The sequence below is a fragment of the Pogoniulus pusillus genome, chromosome 32, assembly GCF_015220805.1.
Source record: "Pogoniulus pusillus isolate bPogPus1 chromosome 32, bPogPus1.pri, whole genome shotgun sequence".
NCBI classification, from domain to species: Eukaryota; Metazoa; Chordata; class Aves; order Piciformes; family Lybiidae; genus Pogoniulus; species Pogoniulus pusillus.
Genome location: NC_087295.1, coordinates 3,678,663 through 3,706,407, shown reverse-complemented (window position 1 = coordinate 3,706,407; position 27,745 = coordinate 3,678,663). Strand labels below are relative to the sequence as shown.

At 45.6% G+C, this 27,745-nt stretch overlaps 1 protein-coding gene across 3 annotated transcripts; it reads right to left on the bottom strand.

Annotated features, from left to right (window-relative positions):
• Positions 1-56: 56 nt before the first annotated feature.
• Positions 57-26,944, bottom strand: STARD3NL (STARD3 N-terminal like). 3 transcript variants are annotated; one of them, XM_064169872.1, is made up of 9 exons: positions 26,842-26,944; positions 14,282-14,578; positions 11,600-11,677; positions 9,079-9,156; positions 7,389-7,442; positions 7,167-7,284; positions 5,424-5,522; positions 1,340-1,409; positions 57-552 (listed from the first exon to the last, which is right to left on the bottom strand). In XM_064169872.1, the coding sequence occupies exons 2-8, from the start codon at positions 14,504-14,506 to the stop codon at positions 1,357-1,359; spliced, it is 705 nt and encodes a 234-aa protein (XP_064025942.1). In that variant the 5' UTR covers positions 14,507-14,578; positions 26,842-26,944; the 3' UTR covers positions 57-552; positions 1,340-1,356. The 3 variants fall into 3 exon arrangements, with proteins under 3 accessions (XP_064025942.1, XP_064025944.1, XP_064025945.1); XM_064169874.1 differs by lacking the exon at positions 9,079-9,156; XM_064169875.1 differs by lacking the exons at positions 7,389-7,442; positions 9,079-9,156.
• Positions 26,945-27,745: the final 801 nt, after the last annotated feature.

Genomic DNA, 27,745 nt, shown 5'->3' with positions numbered 1-27,745 from the left:
AATGAAAGGTCCACGTGGCCTTTCAGTCAATAAAAGCAAGACATTATCAAAATGCATTACCTATGTTTTAACACTTTTATTTTAGAAAGTGAACATAACCATTAAAAAAAAAAATGAAAATGGAGTTAAAAAAAATAAACATAAAACTAATGACAACATTTGCAGCAACATAAAACAGTTTTACCTAGTGAGTCCCAACAATCATTAAATATACTTCCACCACTGAGAAGTTTTACTTCATTATATTAGCAGTCTTTTGATTAGGTGCACAAGACAACACTTTCAGTAATTACCTAGGCATTAGAAGATCAACTTCAGGAATCACTGAATCATAAAATACATCATGGACAAATATTTTCATACCACCTGGGAGGCAATCTAATATACATATGTCAACAAGGTACATCTTGATGAGGTATTACAGTACATGGGAACCGTTCCCTTTGCTTTCTAATGAGTAAATTCTCATCTCAGCAGCTCCACCAGCGAGTCAGCCACAGACTCTGTTTGCCAGTTTCTGAACCCCAACAACTTCCCTCAGAGGTTTTCCTCCTGTAACAGATCACACAAGTCACGATGAAGGTGCAAGTCAAGAGAACAGAGTGAAAATAGGGAGGCTGAGAAGAAAAAGTCGTCTACTCTTCCAGACATGCACTAGAAGACTTCAGCTCAGAAGCTTCAGCTTCTTAAGAACATATAATGCCTCCCCTAGCTTCAGCCTTGCCGTGTGTGATGAAGTGAAACCACAGGTCAAGAGAACTCCAAAACTAACTGCAGATCTTTCCAGGACACAGAAATCTTCTCTCCTATTTAACCAAAGTGCACTACAAGGATCTCAAGACACAGCTGCTTTGGCACAACCTGTTTGTAGCACTAAACACACTGAGAGGAAGTAGCATCAAAGTAGTCCTGCTCATGCAGTCTTCAAGATGAGTGTACTTGTCCTAGACCTAAACTAAAAGAAAATCTCTTTCCAGCACTCTTGCCTTACCATCTCCAGAGAAAAAGCTCTTGCCACTTCCCCAAAATGAGCTATTGCACATCTGAGTCACCACTGTCCTTTCCAGGACAGCCACCAAACAAATGCTGGAGCAAATACACAAATAAATCCCGACTCTGCAGCCTTCTACTTGGTACTCCAGAACAGAGCACTGCTCGACTCAGGTCAACCAGAATTCACCCCAACAACAGGCTCTCAAGAGCCAGGTAGGATCTCCTGCTTGAAGGTTGCTAGAGCAGACAGATGGGGTTCAAAGATTATGAAGTCCTAAGGGTTAAGGCACTCTTCATCACTTGGGAAGGAACTATGAATGTTCAGGTTCTATGGAAAGGAGCTTACCTGCTCTCTCCTATCTGCTATACAACTGGTTTTTCACTGTCTTGTTTTTCTTCAGAGTCTTCATCAGATCCTGACAAGGAAGACAAGAAAGCTTTTAGATCAGTTCATGGAATTCAACCTCCAAAAAGAGACTTCCAAGATCATCCAGTCCAACCTATCAACCAGCCCTGTCCAATCAATGGCACTAAGTGCCTCATCCAGTCCCCAGCCTGTAACTGAGAGAAGGAGGAGAAGGAAAAAGGAGAGAGCAGCCACTGGTAATGGCTTATCAAAAGGCAATCCAAAGCAACTAAACACAGTTACTTGTTATTTTAGATTTTTGATCTTTTGGACTGTTTGATCTTGAAGGATTCTTTTTAACAGTGATCATCCTGGGATCATCCTTGCAATACCAATCTTGTCAGTGGATTCACTTACCAAGTGGTTCAACTTTTCACTACAACCCACTCAGGACGATCAAATCCATGTTGCTCACTTACAAGCAGATTTTCCTCACTTGCTACATCCTGTCCTTTGGAAGGTAACTTTAGAAGATGCTTTCAAAGCCACCAGAAATATTGCTTTACAGACAAATAATTTCTGTATCTAGTGCTCTAGCCAGAGACTGTCTCACTCTAAGCCAAAAACCAAACAGCTCCCTCTGCCCCTTCCTGCCCAGTTCTCCTTATCCCCTGCCTGCTCTCAGCAACAAAGCCCTGGAAGGTCCCAAAAAGCAAACTCAGCAGGTCACAGAGCAATGTACCCTGAGAGAACTCCAGCTACAGGCACTGCCTGTCAGGATGGTGGCTCAATGAAGAAGTCATTTCAGAGAGCTTAAGAAAATACCAAGCAAGGAGAGCAAACAGTGCTGCCCTGCAGTTCTGGAGAGACCCAGTCCAAGCCTACATCTAAGGCAGCTTTCAGTCCTTGCAGCAGTTTGAGGGGCAGCTGAGGAAACTGCCAGCCCATGCACTTCACTATACATGTCTTGGGCAGGCCAAATGAGATACCCACACAGGAAAAAGAGCTGCTTTGGATAAAATGCCTGGGAGGCTTCCTTGGGCTTTTGGCACCACTTTAAAGGTGAACTCTGGACACACAAAGAAGTAAACTAAAAAAGCCAACGTGCTAAACATCTTTATTGCCCAAATTACTCTGAAGCCCTCTCCTTCCTTGTAACAGCCTTTCATTTTGAAGCTCAAACTGTACAGAAACTGCAGGAATTTACTCTTTCCAAGCTGATTTTCCACTCACTACCTCCAGAATGATTACTTGGCCACCAAGTCTAATGCTGAGGATATAGGGTCAAAGCCCTATAAAGAAGCAGATGGAAAAAGGTATGGCTTTGGACAACTTCCAGGAAGACACAAAAAATCCAGCTGTGTCTGTTTTAAGTGTCACCTCCTGACAGCAGAGATTTGGGTTTAGACATGTTGGCATGTCAGCAGTAGGAGGGGGGTGATTCCTTTCTGCCTGACAGTGGGGAAGAATTTCTCTCCTATCAACAGGCAATGCAAAGGGAGCAAAAACTGTTCTCTTGGAACAATCCAGCACTTAGCACATTTCTTTCAGCTAAAACATTTTGAAGAATCTATTTTTCTTGATGAGCTGTTTTTACTGCATATCCCTGAACAGTAAAACAGTAGAAAACACTGTGCAGTAAGACACTGAACACTCTGACTAACTGTGCATGTTTTACTTCCAATACATTCATCTGACTGCTTCCTTTGCTTTTCACACCCACAAAGGGCGCACTTAAACACATTGACTCAGCAGCTAGGGCAGACTGGAAGAAGGCACATGAGCTGTTAGCCAAATGGAGGTGACAAGGAGCCATTTGATCAGCTGAACACAATGGAAAACACGTTCAGGAAAACATGTCAGCCCCACTTGCACTTCCTCTCATGCTGTGGATTGCACTGCCAAAAAAATCCCAGTGTGACACTTCCAGACATCATTCCTCAGGACAGACTCACAGCTTTAACTAAAATACATTTCCACTTTAAGCCCTTAGACTTGATTTTGTCTTAATGATTTATCATCCCTCTGGGTCCTTCACTCTGTCCAGTTCTGGGCCCCTCAATTCAAGAAAGATGTTGAGGTGCTGGAACATGTCCAGAGAAGGGCAACAAAGCTGGTGAGGGGCCTGGAACACAAATCCTATGACGAGAGGCTGAGGGAGCTGGGCCTGTTTAGCCTGGAGAAGAGGAGGCTCAGGGGTGATCTTATTACTGTCTACCACTACCTGAAGGGGCATTGTAGCCAGGTGGGGGGTGGCCTCTTCTCCCAGGTAACCAGCAATAGAACAAGAGGACACAGTCTCAAGTTGTGCCAGGGTAGGTATAGGCTGGATGTTAGGAGGAAGTTCTTCACAGAGAGAGTGATTTCCCACTGGAATGGGCTGCCCAGGGAGGTGGTGGAGGCACTGTCCCTGGAGGTGTTCAAGAAAAGTGCCATGGTCTGGTTGACTGGATAGGGCTGGGTGCTAGGTTGGACTGGATGATCTTGGAGGTCTCTTCCAACCTGGTTGATTCTATGATTCATATGCCAAGGTGCTCAGCAATCAAAGAAACAGGTATTGGACTGAAAAATATCACCATTGTAACTCCAAAATGCCTGAGAAGCAATTCTATAGCAATTAACAGATATTAATATTTTCAATAGATTGAATAATACAGCACAGTTTTGCAGAAGAGATTTGTATTTTAGGGTAAAAAGCCTGACATAGGATTCCCAAATCCTCCTGCAGCCTCCAACAACTCAAATGCAATCAATCATCCTGTAAAGAAATGCCTGCAAACACATACTTAAATCCTGCAGGACTTGTCTCACACTTCAGCCAGAACAAAGCACATGAGAGAGGGTTAAGATGTATCTTGGGTTATGTTGAATATTTGCTGCTGTTATTCAAAAGCATCCTGCCTCATGCCAGCTTCAAAAATCCAAGTGCTGCCCACAGCAAAGTATTATTGGGCTTGAAGTTCAGCTTGTAACGTAAGAGGCTTCCTGTTCCAGTGGCTGCTTTTGGGTTCTAGGGCTTTGGGCCTTGGTTCTTATGCTGAGACAGCAGCAGGACAGGGAGGGATGGAGGAGTAGTTGGAATAGAATCATAGAATCAGTCAGGGTTGGAAAGCACCACTAAGATCATCTAGTTACAATCCCCCTGCTGTGGGCAGGGACACCCTACCCACAGCCTCATCCAGCCTAGCCTTAAGCACCTCCAGGGCTGAGGCCTCAACCACCTCCCTGGGCAACCCATTCCAGGCTCTCGCCACCCTCATGGTGAAGAACCTCTTCCTAACATCCAGTCTGAATCTACCCACTCAGTTCCCTGGCTTGGGTTTTACTTTGCTTCTTCTGCTTGCAGCTGCTTTCTGCTGTGCTTTTTTCTGCAAACAGGCTCAGGTAATTGTCCTTTGCATTCCTATTATCTCATTTGGTCAGTAAATTCTTACCTCAACTGTATCTCAACCCAGAGGGTTTTTTGTGTGCTATTTTCCCTCACTTCTGTGTTGCAAGGAAACATCTGTGTTACACCAGCACAGGTGTCACGAACACTTGCCCTCAGGCAGCCCCACACAGCCATCCTGGTTATAAAGAGAAGGCTTTTCCTTTCTGTTATGGCAATGGCAAAGAGCCTGTTTGAATGTTCACCTTGCTTCAGAGCAGTTTCAGGGTCACTGTCTGTGCTGTGATGCTGTAAGTCTCCCAGCTGAGGCTGTATCAGAGAGCACTCTCTGCACAAACGCTACTGCTTGCAGGTAACATCACAGAACATCTCAGGCTGGGAGGGACCCATAAGGATCATCAAAGGCAGGAACAAGTAACTGCCTCCATTCAGTTGTGGTACCCTTTTCTTTCAGGCTCACCTTGGTTTTAACACCTCTGGGGCCCATCATCTGCCCCAGTAGCTAGGTGCACTGACAGGTAGCTACTAAACTGAATTACTGAATAAGAATCTTTACTTTCACATTGTCAAGTACAATTTCCATTTTAAAAGTACTTTTTAACCTTTCCCCACTTTACTCTCTGAAGGGGACAAAATATGCAGGATTTTCATGTAAATACAAACCCAAAAAGTCACTCACCATGCAAAGAGACCTACCTGCCACAGATTCAGGAGGAGAATAGAACTGCCCATCAGAGAGGACTCCTGAGTGAAGAAGAGCTGCTCGTTCAGAAGCATCCTGTGCTATTAAAAATCCTAACAGGAAAAAGAAAAAAGAACAACAAAAAAATAGTCAACTTCTCATCCTTATCACATAGCATCTTAAAGATAAAGTACTGATGAAGGCTCTTAAGATCTAATGTATTGGATGAGCATTCCAGACACCTGACTTCTACAAATAAGGATAAAAAGCAAACTGGCAGAATTTAACGTTCACATTTGCTGTGTAATTTCAGGCAGGCAAGGAAACACACTCCAGAAAAACAGAGGCTATGGAATAGAATAGAATCAACCAGGTTGGAAGAGACCTCCAAGATCATCCAGCCCAACCTAGCACCCAGCCCTGTCCAATCAACCAGACCATGGCACTAAGTGCCTCATCCAGGCTTTGCTTCAACCCCTCCAGGGATGGTGCCTCCACCACCTCCCTGGGCAGCCCATTCCAATGCCAATCACTCTCTCTGTGAAGAACTTCCTTCCTACTGATGCCATATATCAATACACTAATATCAACTGCCTAATTAAAACTCTGGAATATATTTTTATGAGCTACAATGCATAACCAAATATATTCCTACTTCACGACTCCTTGTAATTGGCTTGCTTTCACCTATCTGTCTCAACACCTTCAGCAACTCCTCTTGGCTCAGTTTCATCTGAAATCAAGAAAGTTACCTGAAAATGGCATGGGGCTATTTTAGTGTGTTGGAGGTCTCTTCCAACCTGGTTGATTCTATGTTGGATTTATGTGTATGCATCAAATAGTTTCATTGTGAATATTCAGCATTAAAAAAAATGCAGAAGTCTCTGAACTGGTTAAATTTAAGTCTCTGAACTGGTTAGGTTTGTTTATTGAGACATTTCCTCTCTCCCTCAAAAGGAAAAACGTTTCCCTGAAGTTTTGCTTTCTGTAGGTAAAAGGCAGTGTACTCATGCAATATTCTCTTCCAATTAAATCAGTGGGTTCATAGAATTAACCGGGCTGGAAAAGACCTGCAAGCTCATCCAGTCCAACCTAGCACCCAGCCTTATCCAATCAGCTAGACCATGGCACTAAGTGCCCCATCCAGCCTTTTCTTAAACACCTCCAGGGATGGCTTGTTGGCCTTGCTTGTTCCCTCTATTTAGCTGAACACATCAAGTCTGAGATGACCTGCTGCCTCATCTTGAAGTGGCTGAAGCTCTTGAAGGAGCTCTGGTCTCATTCTGTCTGTGCACGAAGCAGACTCTCCACAACACTCCTTTACTTTCCCACTTTCCCTTTTCCACCTCAGAAGGAGAGTTAGTGACCTCGAGTTAGTTATTGTGTCTGCTCTGCCTTAGATAGGAACCAAACACTTATTCTCTGCATCACCCAGAAGATGAAATGTTAGAAATTCAGTTACATGTTCATATCCTCAGCATACAAAACAGCACTGAATGCTTATCTCTAAGTGCATGTCCCTAAGTGCTTGATAAGCTGTTGGTCTGGCCCTTGTAACTTAACTTTGCCTCCCTAGATGAGCTGAACCCCCATTTATTTGAAAGCATATATTCTTTTTCAGATAAGGGAAAGCTGTGCCAAATGCTTCCCACAGCTCCTCAGGCTTCAAGGAGCTGAAAGGTTCATTCTTCTGCCAGATAACAAGAGACCAAATGTTGCCAACTTCAGCTAGTGGGGGGGAAATGCCAAGAACTTACTGTTTTCTTCTTCAGCTTCTTGTGGTAACACTTTGAAGTCCAAGAACCAAGTTTCAATCCAGGCAAGTATGAAGGAGATGATGGGCAGCACGTAGCCAAAAGCACCCTGTGAGAACAGCTTGAAGGAAACAAAACCACACAGTGTTATAGTAATTAGCCTGAAGAATCTTCAGTTCAGAAAAAAACAGCAAAGTAAAACAAACATTGGATGAGAATATATACCTGTGAAATAATTACTTTTGCTAATAAAAAGGCACTGGTCACTGCTGTTGTAAACTGAAAGAGACAGGGTAAGAACAGTTAAGACTAATAAATGGATTTGCTGTCAAGTTGCAAATTAAAGATCACAGATGAATAAAAGGTAACAATTATGAAGCATTTCACTTAAAGCATTGCTACAGAGAACTCCTTAAAATATATATCAAATAACTTTTAACATGAACATCTCTAAATGTTGATCATCACACAGCAGAAGGGCAGTTTAGATGCTACACAGATTCTGAGTTGTATAAATTGTGCTCTCACACTGTCATAAAGCAGCAGTATTTTATTCACTAAGTCCCTGAAAGAAAATCATCTAGCTATGTATTTGGTAAAAGGCAAACAGCAATTGCTCCAAATGCTTTTCACTACCTTCCAAACTGAAAAAAACAAATCAACAACTAGTAACATTTCATCTCTGGAGGAGCAAATGTGAATGATTATTTTAATTCATGTACTGATGTTGAGTACAAAGTAATCACTTTGAAGACATGGCACTCCCTGACATATCGCAGGCTGCATAAAGTGCCTGGAAAAAAGCCTAATCACAGAACAAAAGGGGGGAAAAAAAACCCCAGTGGACAAATATTGTCCACATATAGGTCCAGCAATTCTGTAAGTAAGAGCAGGACTTAATTAGCTTCTGGTAGGCACAGGCAGAATTTTATGAGTGGTGGCTTCTGAAAAAGCTTCACTGAAGCTTGATCTGTTTATTTGTTTACTGCCATGAGTCTCCCTATCTCACAAAGAACTGCAGCAACTAGGAGGATGTCAATGGAAGAAATGCTCTAAAGCAACACAACTAAGAGTGAGGGATTTAGGGAGTCATGCACTGAAACAGAGAGCAGCAGTTTCGATTGTGTATATGCTTATGCCCTGCTAATAACAGCTTCACAACAATCAGGGCAGGTAACCTCATACTACTAAACAAAGTGCATGCTGCTCACTCAAAGAAAGTTACACAGGAACATGTTCTACATGCACTTAAGCCTAGGCTTTCCAAAGTGCTCAGCCAGCAAAGTGCCTGCTGGTACCCACTGATGAAATAGGCATTTGCCATCGAGTTTGGTTCACTTGCTCATCCACACAGTGCAGCTGCATTAAAGACATTTGCTTCACTCCACTGTGACTGCCTACAGTTCTCAAGGACTTCGTTTTTAACAAGGCAGGTGTATGCAACACTTTGTTTTGGAGCATGAACCAAGAGAGGTGCTGGTGCCCAACAGGTGGCACCTACAGCTTTAAGATCTAAGAATCTGGGAGTCAATGGGCAGCTGGATTTCGGGTACAGTAATGCCAATTCTTTTCCCATACAGTTCCCTGCTTCAAATGCAAATACATTTCAAACATTAGTTAACAAGTCAGAGATAACAAACAGTTACAATCAGCCACACATACTGGATCCAAAGTAAAATCTTCAATGTGTATTTACATCATTAATAATAAGGACCACACCTGCTGTGCCACTCAATTCTTGTCTTTAGGCTGAAAAATCTTCCAGAACAGAATTTTTTTCACCTGTTACTGTACAGTGAGGATTTTTCTAATAACATCAAGATGATTCTTAACATAGAAAGGTTAAGAGGCATCTTCATTTTGTCTCTTTTGATTCATTCTAGTCAAAACTCCATTATGCTTGGCTACTACTCACAGCTATTGCCCACCAATGGCGCAGTCTGCACATTGCATATGCAAGTATTAACACCTTAAATCGAAAGACTGCCAGTAGCTAGAGAGAGAGGAAAACAACAGTTGTTGGTTAATTCAGAACACAGAAGAACCACAAGATTCTCAGCTCACTGAAAATGCTAACTGCTTACAAAACAACTTGAAACAGAAACTTGAAGTGCTGAGAAATTCAGATGTGTGCTTATAAAACAGAAGGTCATTTCCCATTTCCAAAGGAAACAGCATCACTCACGTGCCTGCAGAGGCTGAAATGTACAACTTCATGCAAGCATGTGCAATTCCACAAGTCACAAACCTCAGAGAACTACACAAATTCTGGCTGGGATCATTTCAGCTGACTGACATCTAAGCAGTTTTAGAGCACCAAGGCTGGGGAGGGGGCTGGAGCACAGCCCTGTGAGGAGAGGCTGAGCGAGCTGGGAGTGTTCATCCTGGAGAAGAGGAGGCTCAGGGCAGAGCTCATTGCTGGCTGCAGCTACCTGAAGGGAGGCTGTAGCCAGGTGGGGTTGGGGTCTTCTGTCAGGCAACCAATGACAAAACAAGAGGATACAGTCTCGAGCTACACCAGGGCAGGTTTAGGCTGGACATTAGGAAGAAGTTTTTCACAGAAAGAGTTGAATTGGAATGGGCTGCCCAGGGAGGTGGTGGAGTCACTATCCCTGGAGGTGTTTAAGAGGAGGCTGGATGAGGCACTTAGTGCCAATGTTTAGTTGGCACTAAGTTGGGTGATAGGCTGGACTCGATCCCAAGGGTCTTTTCCAACCTGGTTAATTCTGTGAAATCTACCCAGAGCATCACTGTGCATCTCACTGCTCTTGGCAGTGTGCTCCTGTGCAGCAATATTATGGAACACTGGGAAGACTTCATAGAAGCAATCAGAAAATGGGAAGAGGTTTTAAAAACCATTTTCTGCTCAGTAAATTTGTGGTATTTATTGAAATATTAACATTGCAACATGTCAATTACTCTTTATGGAAGGAAACAACTCCAAATATACTGCAGTAATGAAAAGTTGTGGTGTTTGAAGGCCAGAAACCCAAATCAATAGCAGACAGAAAAGATTTCTGAGTCAAGGAACTTAACCTTCAGTTTCTCTGTTTGTTCTTTGATATTAGATGGCTCCAACTGGTTTTAAAAGATGTGTTCAGAATCTTAAAAACATGAAACAACTGCTTAAAAGTGAAATCAAGGACAGATATGGCCAGAGATATAATGACCCTCTCTCATCCCATGCAAATATGTATTTCAGGGGTAGCACAAACAGAAGAAATCCTGTGTTAAGTCCACAAATCACAGAATCAGTCAGGGCTGGAAAGGACCACAAGGATCCACAATAGTTTTGTGGGATTCAGTGACTTAGTCCTCTCCCAGAGAATAAGCCTATGACTTTGCATGACATGTTTTTAACTCCTGGTTCAGCTACAGGGCAAAACAATTTGCAGAGCACCAACATTTACAGGTAACAGGAAGGCACTTAGTGCCATGGTCTAGTTGACTGGATAGGGCTGGGGGATAGGTTGGACTGGATGATCTTGGAGGTCTCTTCCAACCTGGTTGATTCTATGATTCTATCATGGGGGACTTGTCAGCAAAACAGTAACAGAGAAAGGGACAAGTGGTTGTCTGCTAGCTTAGAACTTTTTTCATCCAGTACTCCATTCCCTTTGACACAGTAAATAGTCCAATGCAGATGCAAGGATGGGGTTTTGTACCAGTTTCAAAAAGAGATTCTGGATATAGTCATCAATCTAAGATGATTCATACCAAGCCACCTCTGCCAAGCAAACAAAATCTGGTAGAACTAGTGGTGCTGCAAACACATGGGGTCTTTAGAGGTGCCAGAAGCACACAGCTTTCACTTTGAGACCAGTAACTTGGTCCATGCAGTGTGAAATGCACTGCAAGTGCAGAGCTGGGCACGGCCTTGCTGAAAGACAGAGAAACTTCCTACTGCAGCACATTTCCTCCCATGTACCTAAGGTGCTTACTCATAGTAAAGGAGAGTCACACTTTGTATCTTCTGGTTTTAGGGCAAAGATAAACAATTGGTTCAGTTCAAACACTGAAATATGCAAAAAGACCTGTCCTGTGCAGGGCAAAGTGTGAACAAATCTCTCTCTGATTTTTCACCTGGAGGACTAGTGGGTTTGTCCTCTTCATGAATTATCTTTGACACAAGTCTCACAGGCTTGACTGAGCTTCCCATCTGCTTTTCTGCAGCTGTGCAAGCAAAAGATGCAATTTAAGTGTGCCAAAGCACCTCTGCCCACAGGTTCTGCAAGTTTGCTGCCAAAGGAGGAGTGGGCTACCTCTCTATGGGTGACAACTGACACAAGCCTTTCTGGTTTAAATTATCAAGAAAAGACCAACACCACTTTCCCTGGACTCAAACAAGGGAACGTCTTTGGAAGGAAGAAGGTGGGAAAACTAAACTTTCCTTTCTGGTTGGTTGGTTTGTTTGTTCTCTATAGAAGAACACTTACAAATATATCAAAATATGAAGAAGAGTAGTCATATTGTAGGACTTCTTTCTCTAAGGTAGTCTCAATGCCTCCTTTAACCTAGAAAGAAACACACAGAGCTTTAGAACAGAAGTTAGTAAAGCCAAAATACACACAGATCTGCAGGGTGAAATGAAGAGTTCCTTACTGATGTACAACAAGGTCATTAAACAAGCATGATAAAAATATCCATTGGAAGATCAGTGTCCTTATTTTTCATGACTATATAAAGTTTCCAAGTGAAAGCATTTATGACTATCACTTGGCCTATGCAAGATACATTGAGACAGGCCCAAAACAGAAGTAAACAACTTGCTGAAGGGGAAAAAAATATTAAATGTAAGGTCTGATCATGAGAGAATCAAACCAGCTGGTCAAATGCCCCCCCAGAATTAGGTCTGCTTAATCATGCTAGCAAACAAGGAACAAGACAGTGACTGAATTCATACTCCAAATCTTTCCCTTTGCAGCATAATTACTATTTGTTTTAGGAGTTCTGAGCAAAAAACCCACTGCAAAAACACACAGGAGAAGCAACTATTAGATTGGTCTCCTACAACACTGACTTCCAAGTTTCATTCTTATTTGCTTGAGGAGATTCAAAACTACTTCTTCCTCAGCCACTGTGATTCTTTCCAGAGGAAGAATTCAACACTTTCCTGTTCAAACTGTGTAAGAAAAACACTTTGGATGCAAAGGGCCAGAGTGAGAGGATTATGTATCTTAGGAGAGGAAACAAAGTGTCCATATCCCTTTGTTTTTAATATTTAAGTCAATAACGAAGCACTACATGAAACAGTTAAGCATTGGAAGAAAACAAACAGCAGAAGGCTTTAATATTGACTACTGTCATCCTTTTCAAGAAAGGAGGCACCATGCCAGTAACACATATTCACCACCTCAAAGCAATGCAGTCTAGACACTTTCACACATTTCCCAACTATACTGCTGGGCTTCCCTAAAACTATTCACTCCATTGCTTTTTTTTCTACTTCTTCTCTCTCTTCTCTCCATGGTTACCTGAGGAGTAACTTTCTAAATACAGCTTCTCCTTGGGTGCTCTACTCCATCAGGTGTGATCATCTGTTTGTAATATAAATAAGGAAGATGACCTTCACCTCCTCCAAGCTGTTTACTTCTACATGCTGCTAAAAGAGCACTATGTTAACAGAAGGACAAACAGAGAACCCTGACAGCCTTGATTAAGGGTTTGCTCAAATTGCCATGGAGCTACTCCCTGAAGTGTTTACAAGTAAATTACAACTACAGACACTGGGTTATGACAACAAAGGGAAATCAATACTTAGAGGAATGCTGGCAGCAATTAAGTCCTGTTACTTATGTGCCAGCAACAGTCCTAATGCAGTGCTATTTAACCTTCCAATGAATAAAGCTTAAAAACCAAACCAAAACCAACCAACAAAAAGCCAACATAAAAACCACATCATCAAAACAAAACCAAACCCAAACCAAACAAACATAACACCAAACCCAACCCTAACCATGCATCAGAACCATAAATGATGGCTTCTAATATTACGACCTTGCTGACATTTGGCAGTGTAGGACTCTGGTTCACAATATCTTCTCCTTAAAGCTTTTTGCAAAGGAAACTGCTAGGATCTCGAGGTCCCTTATGCTGTAGCAGTCAATATGAAACATCATGAGCTGGTAGAATTCTTTATACAGCCTGAAATATTCTGGGAGTGCTAACAGGAAAACCTGTACTCTGAATCCTCAATGAGAGATACAAACTCAGACCGTTCCTCTTGGTTGACCAAGCTGTTAAGAAAATGGCCTAAAAGAAGAAATGCATCACAACACTATTCTGCTTTTCCAAGGCAAGCTAACTGCATACAAGTCTTTCCACCTGGAAAGAGAAGTCTAGTCCCAAAACTACAGCATTCAGGCAAAGCTTGCTTTCTCACATTGTGTTTTTCACTATCGGTGAACTACCTGAAACCTCATCATGTCAGATCAATGACCAAGGTTACTAACCCTGTAAAGAATGCTGACCAGAAACATTTAGTCAAAACCCTTCTTGTCCAGAAAAGTGAGTCCTCTCATCTTTTGTGTGGTCCTTCCTAAATGCATACTTCAGTTTACAGCTTAAAACCCAGGTCAAGAACTAGGATGCTATTTAGGCAATAAATCAGCTCTCCTATTTCTTCCTGGGCATCCCACAATTGCCTTGCTTTTCGGATTACAAATGCTAGAGCTAAAAGGAAGCAAGGCAGGGAGTTTGCTTAAATACACAAGGAATGGCACACTAAGTTTGTCTCAAAGGAAATACACCAGTAAAAGAAGGAGCTGAGACCTCAGTGAAATCTGGCTGAGTTCCTCACAAGGCAAACTCCCACATGCTGTTAAAACTCAGATCTACCAGATTGGAAGGACGTTTTTGTTTACTTGCTGCCTGAGAAGTTCACTGGATTTCCAATGGTTTCTTCAGCATGGTTCACACACTACAGGAACATCAAGAGGTTTAATGCTAAGAAGGTAATAAACCATGTACACTAATGACTAAAAGGAGATGCAACCGAGTGGACAGTACGAGAGCTTAGAAGAAGCTGCTTTAAATAGCTACAAACAGCACAGCATTTGGAATAGAAAAGAGCAACTTATTAACCACTCCCAAAGTGAACACATTAAAAGATAACTCACATTTAATTCTATTATCCACAGCAAGGTTATGAACAAGAGATCAAAAGTAACAAACAAACAGAAAGTCCTTCTGACATCTGATATGCCTTTCTTCTCTCTGCCCTCGTACGGCTCAATCCTCGCCACCAGCTGCGTGGGGTTGATGGAGTGGACATCCCGTAAGGAAGGGCAGGATTCCACACTGCTACTGTGAGCATTGTCTGCATCACCTAGCACCCGACTCATCCTGGTTTTGCTTAGAGTGGTCTTCTTTCAGTTTCACCATCACTAGAAGGCTGATCCATATAGGAAGAATTTCTGAAGGAATAAAGAGAAGGAAAACACATTAATCGCCAAACCCCCACAGCCCCAGCAGGCGTTTTCATCTTCCCATCTCACTTCTTGGTGGCTAAAAGGAAGAGAAATTGCCAAGTAGGCTCTAAAAATTGTTTCTACAATGAACTGTATCTAGGCTCTCTTCATCTCTCAGAGGATTTGTGAAACAAGAGGATTAATGTGCAATTAGCTGGCTCTGCCTAGGTTTAGAAGGCTCCATTCTCCGTGCCGTTAAGTGGGAATGAATAAAAAGCATGAAGCTGTGCACCTTTAAGGTTTCCAAATCTGATTGAAACACTCTCAATAGGAAGCCAACTTAAAAGATGTTCCACACACAATTCCTGAAAACCAGCAGTGTTAGCTACCAGCACATCCAGAGCCGACACAACAATTACCTTGTAATTGTGTAGTAATCATTCCCTAGTGCAAATACTCTGCTCTTTGATAAGCTCAGCTGCTATGAAAACTTCCATTGCCAGCCAGGGCTTCCCTGAAAAACCTGCATGCAGCCCAGTGTTTAAATTACCCCCCAGCCACTTCTGATTACAAGGCTTGAAAAGAAGTTAAAACAGTCAGGTTAGGCTTCTTATAAAAGTGGAGCACTTTGATGTAGGATTCACTGCATTACTCCAGAAGAACCTTCTTCCAACAAAGGCTTGTAGAAAGAGTTGACTAAGGAGGACACTGAAGTTTCAAGGAGACTCACAGTAAAATGAATTTTAGGCAGAACACTCAGGAGGTGAAGCTATAGACCCAACAACACAAATCCCATCAGACAAGCCTCTGTAACAGCTTTCTGAAATGCAAGAACAGAACTTGTCTCTCTCTGTGTGGGTTGTCTTCCAGCACACCACAAAAGAGTGCTCTTGTATTCCAAAACCGTTTCAATTCCAAGCCTGCAAAACCAGGGTCAGTCAACCACAAGAGGAAAAGCAGATAGGGCATCTGTAACACACCACAGTAAACATGAGGATACAAGGACACAGGGAAGAGGAATGGTGGGCAGGCAGCTGCCAGTGCATACGTCATGCCGAGGAAAAGGCAGGCTAGCTGGGGATGGCCAAAGTCTAAGTGAAGTCACACAACAGCATTCTGGTAGTTCAAAGTCTGCTTTTCTCAGGCTATGTCATGAATCATAGAATCAACCAGGTTGGAAGAGACCTCCAAGATCATCCAGTCCAACCTAGCACCCAGCCCTAGCCAGTCAACCAGACCATGGCACTAAATGCCTCATCCAGTCTCTTCTTGAAGACCTCCAGGGACGGTGACTCCACCACCTCCCTGGGCAGCCCATTCCAATGCCAATCACTCTGCCAACAACTTCCTCCTAACATCCAGCCTAGACCTGCCCTGGCACAACTTCAGACTGTGTCCCCTTCTTCTGTTGCTGCTTGCCTGGGAGAAGAGGCCACCCCCCACCTGGCTACAGCCTCCCTTCAGGCAGCTGCAGGCAGCAATGAGCTCTGCCCTGCGCCTCCTCTGCTGCAGGCTGCACACCCCCAGCTCCCTCAGCCTCTCCTCACAGGGCTGTGCTCCAGGCCCCTCCCCAGCTTTGGCGCCCTTCTCTGGACACCTTCCAGCACCTCAACATCTCTCTTGAATTGAGGGGCCCAGAACTGGACACAGAGAGAACACTAACAGACCAGAAACTACCTTGCCAGATGAGTCTCCACCTGCAGGCAGCAAGCAGCCAGTATCAATCAGCATCTCATTCTGGGATCCAGCTGTGGGCCAGCCAAGCACAAGCAGGTTGCTGCCACCCTGCTCCTACCTATAGCTTTGCAAAACCTTTCAAGGTAGAGGTGTTCCAGGTCTCACTTGTAAGCCATGGGACCAGGAAAGGTGACAGAACATCAAAGGTAGGAAGGGATCTCCAAAGATCATTAAGCCCAACTCCCCTGCCAGATCAGGATCACCTGGAGTAGGTCACACACATCCAGGGAGTTTTTGAATGTCTCCAGAATGGTTGTGAAGTCTCCTTCTCTGAGCAGCCTGTTCCAGGGCTCTGTCACCCTCACAGTAACAAGTGGAACCTCCTCGCTCCAGCTTGCAGCCATTACCCCTTGTCCTATCATTGGGTAACTCTGAGCAGAGCCTGGCTCTGTCTTCCTGACACTCACCCCTCACATCTTTATAAGCATGAATGAGGTCACCTCTCAAGTCTCCCTTCCTCCAAGCTAAAGAGCCCCAGATCCCTCAGCCCTTCCTCAGTGGGGAGTAGTTCCACTCTCTTCAGCACTTTTCTGGCACTGTGATGGACCCTTTCAAACAGTTCCCTGAGGTCCTTCTTGAACTGGAGGGCCCAGAACTGCAAGCAATACTCCAGACATGGCCTCAGTAGGGCAGAGTAGAGGGGGAGCAGAACTTGTTTCAACCCTTCTGATACACACCAATGTTAGTAGAGCAGATGTGACCAGAGATGTTCAGTGGTGGGAATATAAGACTCAGATAATCAGTTTCATCACTGGGCAGAATAAAGAGAGAAACTGCTGTACTGCTCTCATCCTTGTTTGAAGCAGATTTACAGCTCACTATCTTCACTACTTTCACATCTCTTGACCTCTTCTTCACCTAACTTTTGGTCATGATGCTGCTCACTCAGCACTCACAGGCATTATGGGAACAGGGTAGTGCCTTCAAGTGCCCAATGGAGGGGAAGAGGTTTTGGTGGATTTGACCTTTCAAGTTCATTCCAGGAAAGTACCTCATGCTGAAGTGGACAGATTGAGCACAAAATCATCTCTAGCTGGTGGAAAACAACAGTCAGTGCTTATGACCCTGTTCCTTCCTTTCCAAGCTTCTTGACAGAGCTGCTGAATTTGGACAGCAAAAGCACCTAATCCCCCATTCCATTTCCACCTTGTGCCTGCTCATGCTGCCAGAATGAGACTGCCCTTAGCATTATTTGTTCCAACAGTCTCACTCTTACAGATGTGGATGTAGGACAGATGGTCCCTGAGGGAAGCAGTAAGACAAACCATGAGAGGCAGAAGCCCAGAGTGAACCAAGGCAGGACATATCCCATGCACCTGCTGCCTCCCCCACCACAGGAGCCACCTGAGCTGGACTGGCCAAACAGGCAAGCACGACAGCTAAGCCACAGGAAGCAAAATGCTCTCACACTTCCAAGTGCCAGGATCAGAGCAGCTCTTGCATGATGTCAGATGTGCTGCTCACCAGGGAAATCTCCTCTCTGCAAGATCTGCCTTAGGAGCAGGAGGGAATGCTGGATTTTGCCTCCACAGCAAGTCGTGTCCCAGCCAGCCAAAAGCACCAGGCAAGGGTGGCCAAGCACAACAGCTTTAAAGCTTCCTCCTTTAGCAGAGCAAGGCTGTCCAAAGGCTTTCCAGGAGGAAGACATCTGTGGTGTGTGTTTGCTCAGGTGTCTCCAGCACTACAGTGAACTTTGGGCCACCTGAACCCAACGGGGTGAGCAGCAGCACTGCCCTTGGGTGCTGCAACCCCTCACCCTCCAGTGCCCTGCTGTGGAGCAGGCATGCCCAGGAAAACCTCTGGGATGCGACAGAAAGCCCAGACCAGGCTGTCCTGCTTCAAGAAGGAGAAGCCAAGAAAGGGTTCAAGAAAGCCAAGGGACACCTGCACTTCCCCAGAAAATTTCCATCTGCACTGACTGCAGAAATGATCTTTTCTGTCTGATGTGGCAAGCAGTGCAATTAGCTGGGAATTCGATACTCTCAGCCTGGATTGTTGCTGGATACAGCACCCTACAGGAATGCAATTAGTGCAGCTAGAGCTAATTGCTTCAGGATGTGCTGCTTCAGCACTCCCTTGCATCGTGGGGCCCTTTGCAGAGAGCAAAGCAAAGCCTTCAAACACCCTGGCTACCAGGTGCCTTTCCAGCCTGACTCAAAACATTGGATCCAGCTTCTAAATTCCATGCAGCCTGAAATCCTTGCTCCTCACAGGATGCTTTTGCCTCAGAGCCTTCTTGTGGGGGGCACTCACGACAACAGAATTAACCTCCAGCCTCACTCTGCCTGCTGATCCATCAGCTCCACATCTGGACTGGTGCAAGGGCCTGTGCTGTCACACTGAGCTGGCATCAAATTGTTGAGGTTCTTTAGCTGAGCAGACTGCACTTCTGTGGCTCCTTTCCTCTCCTCTTCAGCTTTATTCTCATGTAATTCCTGCACACTAGTAAAGCACATCTTCCTGTTCTCCCTGTGGGACAGAGGAAATCAGCTCCACAGTGCCTACTCCAACCTTTACTCCACTTACACAGTTAAAGATATATCCTATCTTACAGCATACCCTCTAGACTGAGCTCCTAGTTACTCTCTAAACAACAAACAAAAGCAAGCATTTAGCTGCTGTTGCATTTGAGAGACACTAGAGACTTTAATAAGACTGAAAATGCAAACTGATGCCCGCCCACAACACTCCCTGAGCTTCTCTTCACACGAGATACCGTGGGGAACTCTTGGGCAATACTTGAGATTTTCAATGAAGCAACACAGCAGGAATTACAAGTTATAAATATGCAATACATTTAAAGACTGGGAAGACTCAGCAGCATACTGGAGAGAGCTCTCTGCAAAGAGTTTGGCTTTATCTAAGCCTTCACAACTAGAGTAGCTCTGCTTCACCCTGAAGTGTCTGCTCTTACTGATCCCTCAGGCCAAAAGATTTCTCATCCAACACACAAGATTCATACACAGAATCTACCTGAGCACAGCTTGTACAGCATACAAGTTATTCTTCTATTTATAATGCACATCTGGCTCCATAGCAATGAGCCCTGAAACACAATCACAGAATGGTCAGGGCTGGAAGGGACCTCAAGGATCATCTAGTTCATAGAATCAGCCAGTTTGGAAGAGACCTCCAGGCTAATCCAGTCCAACCTAGCACCCAGCCCTAGCCAGTCAACTAGGGCATGGCACTAAGTGCCCCAGACAGGCTTTTCTTGAACACCTCCAGGAACAGCCACTCCACCACCTCCCTGGGCAGCCCATTCCAATGCCAATCACTCTCTCTGACAACAACTTCCTCCTAACATCCAGCCTAGACCTCCCCTGGCACAGCTTCAGGCTGTGTCTCCTTCTTCTGTTGCTGCTTGCCTGGCAGCAGAGCCCAAACCCACCTGGCTACAGCCTCCCTTCAGGTAGCTGTAGCCAGCAATGGGCTCTGCCCTGAGCCTCCTCTGCTGCAGGCTGCACGCCCCCAGCTCCCTCAGCCTCTCCTCACAGGGCTGTGCTCCAGGCCTCTCATCAGTTTCATTGCCCTTCTCTGGACATGTTCCAGTATTTCAACATCTCTCTGGAATCGAGTTCCAACCTCCATGCCATGGGCAGGGACACCTCAACGAGCAGAGGATTTTCACGGTGTTTGAGTTGTGACAAACTCCATCATAAGCACCACAAAGCCTGGAACAGCTGTAAAAGATGAACACATGAGAAGGCAGAAGACTTTTGGAACATAAAAGGGCTAAAAATGTCAAGTGCAAAATAATCCCAGTGCAAAACCTGAACTGAGGACAACAGAAATGTGCTTTTCACAGCTTTAACTGTGTTAGCAAAAAAAGCAACCCTTTATTTCCTGCAAAATGATTGCATAACTCTCAAGTCACACAATTTAATTAAGAACTATATTTAGCTAACTTTTTCCTGCAGAACAATCCTGACCTACTTATTGTTTTTTTTGGTTTGGGGTTTTTTCCCCCTCTAAATTTCCCTGAGAAAGAGGTTTCCTTGATCTCCCATGCTTCAACAGTGACCTAGCAGAAGTAACAGGACAGATGCACACATCCCACACTTGCCCTGAACACTATTTTTCTCAGAACATGGGAAGAAGGTGTTGAAGAGGACACAGTTAGCAAGCTAAAAGGAGAAAGGCAAAAAATAAGTCAATCTTTTGGGCCAGTAGAACATCTGAGGGGACAGCAATGTCACCTTCCCCCATCCCATGAGTGAGACTCTCAGATTCACAAAGTCAAATCAAAGCACTCCAGCCCTGGACTCCTTTTTCCCTGCAGCTACAGAAGCCCTGCTACTGAGCAGTGCCCTGCAGCCTGCTGTTGTCCTTTCACAATCACTTCACTTCTTGTTCTAGAAGAGCTGAGAAAATGGTAAAGTGAACAGCTTGCAAATTTTGTATCTGCATTGCCTTTATCTCCACTGCTGCTTCCCCCTCAGGGTTCCTTCTTCACAGCACATCCCAGACTTTTTCTTCTAAAAGGAGCAAGACAGATTTTGTGCCTCCACAGAAGTGGCTCAAACCAGACACAGCAATCAGAGCAGCTCTCCAGCTAAACCAAAGTGACTTTGAGAAAGTACTCTGTGATGAATTTGTGACACTTGCCAGAACTCAAAATGTGTGGAGTTCAGCATCCACTTAACCAAGAGTGTGATCTTAAATACACAACTACATCCTATTGTAAGAAAAATACTAAAGGCTAGCATAAAAAAAGGCTGCACCATAACACATACCAAAGGCTTGCTTCAGATCTCAGCTGCACTCAAGAGTCAACCACTGCAAACTACAGAACTGAAGTGTATGTATTATACAATCACTGAATGGTTTGGGCTGGAAGGAACCTCCAAAGGCCATCTGGTCCAACTCCCCTGCACTCAGCAGGGACATCCTCCACTAGATCAGGCTGCCCAGATCCTTGTCGAGCTTCATCTTGACTGTCTCCAAGCATGGGACCTCAACTACCTCCCTGGGCAACCTGTTCCAGTGTACCACTAATCTCATGGTAAAGAACTTGTTGCTAACATCCAATCTAAGTCTACTCTTCTCTCATTTCAAACCATAGAATCAAGCAGGTTGGAAGAGACCTCCAAGCTCAGCCAGCCCAAACTAGCACCCAGTCCTAGCCAGTCAACTAGACCATGGCACTAAGTGCCTCATCCAGACTTTGCTTCAACACCTCCAGGGATGGTGACTCCCTGGGCATCCCCCCTCATGCTATCACTGCAGGCCTTTGCAAACAGTCCCTCTGCAGCCTTCTTGCAGGCCCCTTCAGAAACTGGCAGGCTGCTATTAGGCCCCCTCAGAACCTTCTTTTCTCTAGGCTGAACCACCCCAGCTCCTTCAGCTTGTCCTCATAGCAGAGGTGTTCCAGCCCTCTCTGTATCCCCTCCATCAGGTCCATATCCTTCCTGCACTGACAACACATCATCCCCCTGCAGACAACTTACTCCAGTGGATAGTATTCACCTATTTAATCACCAAATCTATGTCACTATGTTCTTAAAAACACACAACCATCAACTGTTCTTTTGCTTTAGATGTTCTAGGCCAGTCTTGCCAAAGCCCTGGAATGACATCAGGAGTTTAAGGTTAAATGCAATCAGCTCCCCACAGCTACAGATGTATGCACACAGTATTTCTGTATGGCTTATGGACAGGAACAAAGAAATTACACACAATAATAAATAATAATAAAAATAAGCCACTGATCTCTTGTGAAAGCAGGGAGGGAGGAGAAGTAGGCATACAGAGGAAGTGGCACAGAGATAAAGCAAAGGCAACTTAAAAATCTCAGCCAAAGCTGGTTTTAACTCTTCTTTCACAGCTATTACCTGCTTGCTGAAGCTAACTTTGCAGCCAAAGCTGGTTTTAACTCTTCTTCCACAGCTATTACCTGCTCACTGCAGCTGACTTGGCAGCCAAAGCTGGTTTTAACTCATCTCTCACAGCTATTACCTGCTCCTGAAGCTGACTTTGCAGCCAAAGCTGGTTTTAACTCTTCTTTCACAGCTATTACCTGCTCCTGAAGCTGACCTTGCAGCCAAAGCTGGTTTTAACTCTTCTTTCACAGCTATTACCTGCTTGCTGAAGCTGACTTTGCAGCCAAAGCTGGTTTTAACTCTTCTTCCACAGCTATTACCTGCTCACTGAAGCTGACTTGGCAGCCAAAGCTGGTTTTAACTCATCTCTCACAGCTATTACCTGCTCCGGAAGCTGACTTTGCAGCCAAAGCTGGTTTTAACTCTTCTTTCACAGCTATTACCTGCTCACTGAAGCTAACTTTGCAGCCAAAGCTGGTTTTAACTCTTCTTCCACAGCTATTACCTGCTCCTGAAGCTGACTTTGCAGCCAAAGCTGGTTTTAACTCTTCTTTCACAGCTATTACCTGCTCACTGAAGCTGACTTGGCAGCCAAAGCTGGTTTTAACTCTTCTTCCACAGCTATTACCTGCTCCTGAAGCTGACTTTGCAGTGCACTCAACATCAGCTCAGAAAAATAAAGATTTCACTGCAAATTTTAATCCACTAAGAACTAAATACTAAGCAACAAGAGCTTATAATCCAGAGCCAAAACAACTGCAGGCCAAAACCCCCAAACCTTTTAGATATCAAAAGCATATTTTTTTCAAGTCAGCCTATGTCTAAATACAAAATACAATCCATGAAAGAGAGCAAGGATCTTAGTGACTGCCTTGAACAACAAGCACACAATACTGGTTCATTACACAGGATATTCATACACATTTGTTTGTTTTCTCCAATTCAACACCCCAGGGCTGCCTGCCAGATACTTGGCTACAGATTCCTGGACAAGAAAAGCTCTTTTGCTAGCAGAGAATTGTGGGATTCTTCCTGAAATACGTCAGTTAATTTATGTAGTACTGGGAAATACTCAGGATTCTGCCATCCCCTGAAGAACTGTTCAGCAAAATGGTACAAAAGGTTTTCTCCAGGCAAAGCCAAGCCCTGGAAATCCTTCTGAGCTCTTAAGAAATAGATAATTTTAAGCAAGTGACATCCTTGCTAGAATATAGGTTGAAGTGGACCAGATGGGATCCATTTGCCATGCTCTAGTTCATTGGACAGGGCTGGGTGCTAGATTAGACTGGATGAGCTTGGAGGTCTCTTCCAACCTGCTTGATTCTATGATTCTGAGTTCTGTGAGATTTTTTACGCTTAATTCCTCTTTTATATTTCTTGAAGATGCTTCAAAAGCAAAGGGAAATATCAGGGTTTACATATTGCCTCACTTTTCCTCCTCACCAAGCTTTGAAGGCATCATAAGGAAATAATTACCCAATCCAAGAAGCAGCAATTTCTAGCAAAGAGCCATCAGCATAAAATATTTATCCTAAGACATCTCCACATAATTTCTCTAGTCTCTCTGTCAGTGCTACATGGAAATTATCTCCTGATGTCCGAAGTGATGCTGTTTTAGGGCTCCAGCTGATGACTGAACAGTGATTTTTCACATGAAAAACATGATGTCATTGCAAGACACCTGTCTGGTTCCTTACAAAGATTTGTTTATTTCAACCTTTTTAGTCTCACTCCTGGCTGAATTTATAGTGAGGCAGAGAGGTAACAGACAAGTTGCCTTTCACAGAAATCATAGAATCAACCAGGTTGGAAGAGATCTCCAAGATCATCAAAGCCAACCTAGCACCCAGCCCTGGCTAATCAACCAGACCATGGCACTAAGTGCCTCAGCCAGGCTTGGCTTCAACATCTCCAGGCACAGCCACTCCACCACCTCCCTGGGCAGCCCATTCCAATGCCAATCACTCTCTCTGCCAACAACTTCCTAACAACATCCAGCCTAGACCTCCTCTGACACAACTTGAGACTCTATCCCCTTGTTCTGTTGCTGGGTGCCTGGCAGCAGAGCCCAACCCCACCTGGCTACAGCCTCCCTGCAGGGAGCTGCAGACAGCAATGAGGTCTGCCCTGAGCCTCCTCTGCTGCAGGCTGCACCCCCCCAGCTCCCTCAGCCTCTCCTCACAGGGCTGTGCTCCAGGCCCCTCCCCAGCTTTGGCGCCCTCCTGTGGACACCTTCCAGCATCTCAACATCTCTCTGCAATGGAGGAGCCCAGAACTGGACACAGCACTCCAGGTGTGGCCTGAGCAGTGCTGAGCACAGGGGCAGAAGAACCTCCCTGATCCTGCTGCCCACACTGCTCCTGAGCCAGCCCAGGATGCCATTGGCCTGAGCACACTGCTGGCTCATGTTCAGCTCCTATCTACCAGCACCCTCAGGTCTCTCTCTGCCTGGCTGCTCTCAGCTACTGTCCCCAGCCTGTAGTGCTGCTTGGGGTTGTTGTGGCCAAAGTGTAGAACCCTGCCCTTGGCCTTGTTCAATCTCATCCCATTGGCCTCTGCCCACCCATCCAGCCTGGCAAGGTCCCTCTGCAGGGCTCTCCTACCCTCCAACAGATCAACACCTGCTTCTAGCTTGGTGTCATCTACTAACTTACATGACCTCTGAGGATTTCAACCGAAGAGCAGATTTTTAGCAGATAGAGTTTAATTAGTGAACATTTAACACATATGTCATCCTTTACAGTGACTCAGCTGGATGCTGCTAACCATGCAAAATCACAGTTGTAGCTGTCACAAGTGTGATGTACCACTACCATCTCACCAATCTCTTCTGCAAAGGAACTGATAATGTTGTGTTTGGCTGACTTAATTCACTCAGTGAAATCCCCTAACCCTTCTTACTAGAAATCAGGCTGTGCCTTGTCAAACATTTCAAACACACAGAGTTATTGAAATGTATTTAACCAGGGTGGTCTCACAAAGCTTAAACCAGAGAAGTTTAAATACATCCTAGAATGACTGTGCTAAACTTGCTCTGAAAAACTCCTGGCTAAGCACTGGAGAATGTATGAAAATTGAAATGAACCACATCAAGAAAGCCACACTCTAGCCCTGAAAAGAATTCCTAATCCTAAGACTTTGGCAATTCACAGATTTCAGCATTGTTGAAAAGGTCAAATGTTTATTTTGTAGCCTGCCAAGTCTACAAAGAACAACACTCATCCTGAAAAAGTCCAAAGCACAAAGAAGAGAAAAATGCTTGAAGTTAAGGATCTGTGTCATAACAAGAGGCCCACTGGTGCATTTAACCCAAAATATCTGGCCCTAAGCACCATCAACAGATAAAGCAAAACCCAAATCGCTCTGCATCTGCTGTACTTGAAACTGCAAAGCTGATGAAAAACATCTACTAGAAACAATAACAAACTGCTTAGGAACAGAACAGAGCCTTCCCTCCACACTGGATTAACAGTCCCCCCAAACACTACAATTTCCACAACAAAACGACAGCTCTCTTAGGACTTACTGCTCCACACAATCCTGCATCACATCAGAAAAGCCAAGACGGCAAACAGGCATAAGAAAACACAGCATGCAGAATACTCTGATGGCCTTACACCAGCACGACTTTTCCTTTTAAACCCTCTACCTTCCAGATTAGTATCTGTAGTGAATATTGTCCAAGTTAAAGTACGTTTACACCTGACTGCCATACAATTGGGAACGGGCTCCAAGTCAGCACTTCCATCAATGAGTAACTTTAACTGCTAGAACAGCTCCAACTGCTCTAAGCGTAAGCAAGTCCGCTCCGCGGATGTTCCAGAGCAACCCTCAAGGTACAGGTAAAATGTTCCCCTCGAGACACAGGCAAAACGTTACAACTCAAGCCTGAACGACACACTTTCCATTCGGATGCTGAAGTCGGGGAGTGCCTTTCCGAAGCTGCTCCAAATCGGTTCGACGCTACAATTAAACCTCAGTGTAGTTCTGCCTCGACGGTGACCACCCTCTTCCAGAAACCGAGCCTCCTGTACGCCCCGGGTTGCTCACATCGGTATCAGCAGGGCAAGCAGGCCACTGTATCTCCCTGAGCATGGATGTGCTGAACGGGGATTTCAGAGAGGGGGGGAAGAGCGACCCCCTTCAGCCTTCGGTTCTGCCTCCGGCAGCAGAGACGCCGCGGCAGAGGAGCGGCACAACACACAGCCCTGCCGCTGAGCATCCGCCGAGCCCCCCTTTCCCGGGACGAGGACCCCCGCCACGGCGCTTTCCGCCACGTGACCTCCTCCTTCCTCCTCCTCTTCCTCTCCATCTCCACCAAACGCCGTTTCTCGCCTCCTGCCGTATACCCCTCAAAGCAAGACTGCGGGCGTCGGACGGCGAGGAACAAAGCAGTCTGACGGAGCGGGCCGCCTCCTCCCAACGGAGAGAAGCGGCCCCAGCGCGGAAGGGAGAGGGGAACACAGAAGCACGGCGAGACAGCATCCCACCGGCGCCGTGCGCTGTCCCCCTCCCGCGTAAGGGGCCGCCCCTCGCGCAGCGACCCTCAGCCGCGGCCTCCTCGCCGGGTTGCCGGCCCCGCCGAAGCCGCGTCCGGGCCCCCTCTCCGCCAGCAGCGCGCCGACGCATCGCTCTCAGCTTTCTCCTCTCGCCTCTTCCCCTCGCTCCCCCAGCTGCCGGTCAAGGCGCGACGGCGACGACGACACTTACCCGGGCCGCTCCGCTCCGGCCCCAGAGAGGCCTCGCTCCGCGGGCAGGCAGCGCCGCAGGCTCCGGGGCCTGGCGGGGCGGGGCCTGGCGGGGGCGGGGCCTGGTGCGGAGAGGGCGGAGCTCAACTCCTCGGCGCTGCTGAGCGCTTAGTGAAGGGGCGGGGCTGGGCCGCAGGCTCCGGGGCCTGGCGGGGCGGGGCCTGGCGCGGGGCGGGGCCTGGGGCGGAGGGGGCGGAGCTCAACTCTGCGCTGCCGAGAGCTTAGTGAAGGGGCGGGGCTGGGCCGCAGGGCCTCCGGGGCGGGGGCGGGGACGGGGACCGGGACCTGCTCGCAGCCGTCGCCGCCGTTTGCCGGATGGACCAGGCCAACGTGCGAAGCGGCACTGACCCACGGGGGACCATGTGCCCTGCGCTGGGGTCTCATCTCTTTGCAAGGGGTCACCTCAAACCGTAACAGAGCAATCCAAACGAGCAGTGAAACTGATTAGCTGTCGCTGGCCTGATTTCCACTTAAGCTCCTATGTCTTGTCGGAGCACTCTCCTTACATTCACGGAGCTTAGCACCAGAAAATCCAAGCGTGATTGACATCCTTGTGAAAATACGACAGAAACTCAACCAACTAGCCCCTTCAGAAAACCATCCTTTGCTTTGGGGAAGCCTGCTCTGCGTCCTTATTTTAGTCCAAACCTTCCTCAATGCTGTATCTGTCATAAGGTCACTGTCTGCAGGTCAGTGCAGCAGGCTAGATCCAGGATACATCTCTTTTAACAAGTGTACAGAGATAATATGCTCTGCTGTATAAGATCAGAGAAAAGAGCAAACTAAACTTTGCCCCAGCTATAGCATTAGAGCAGTGAAACAGAGAATAAGACTCAGCAGTTTACTAACAGGCATGCCTTTCTCTG

Bases quoted from the DNA above. Each gene is read 5' to 3' on its own strand.
- STARD3NL (XM_064169872.1), bottom strand. From the start codon at position 14,506: ATGAGTCGGGTGCTAGGTGATGCAGACAATGCTCACAGTAGCAGTGTG. The intron at 9,157-11,599 runs GTAAGTGTTCTT...CTCTCTCTCTAG, and splicing joins CTTCATATTTTGATATATTT to CTACTGGCAGTCTTTCGATT. The intron at 7,443-9,078 runs GTGAGTAGTAGC...TGTCTCTTTCAG, and splicing joins GCCATTGGTGGGCAATAGCT to TTTACAACAGCAGTGACCAG.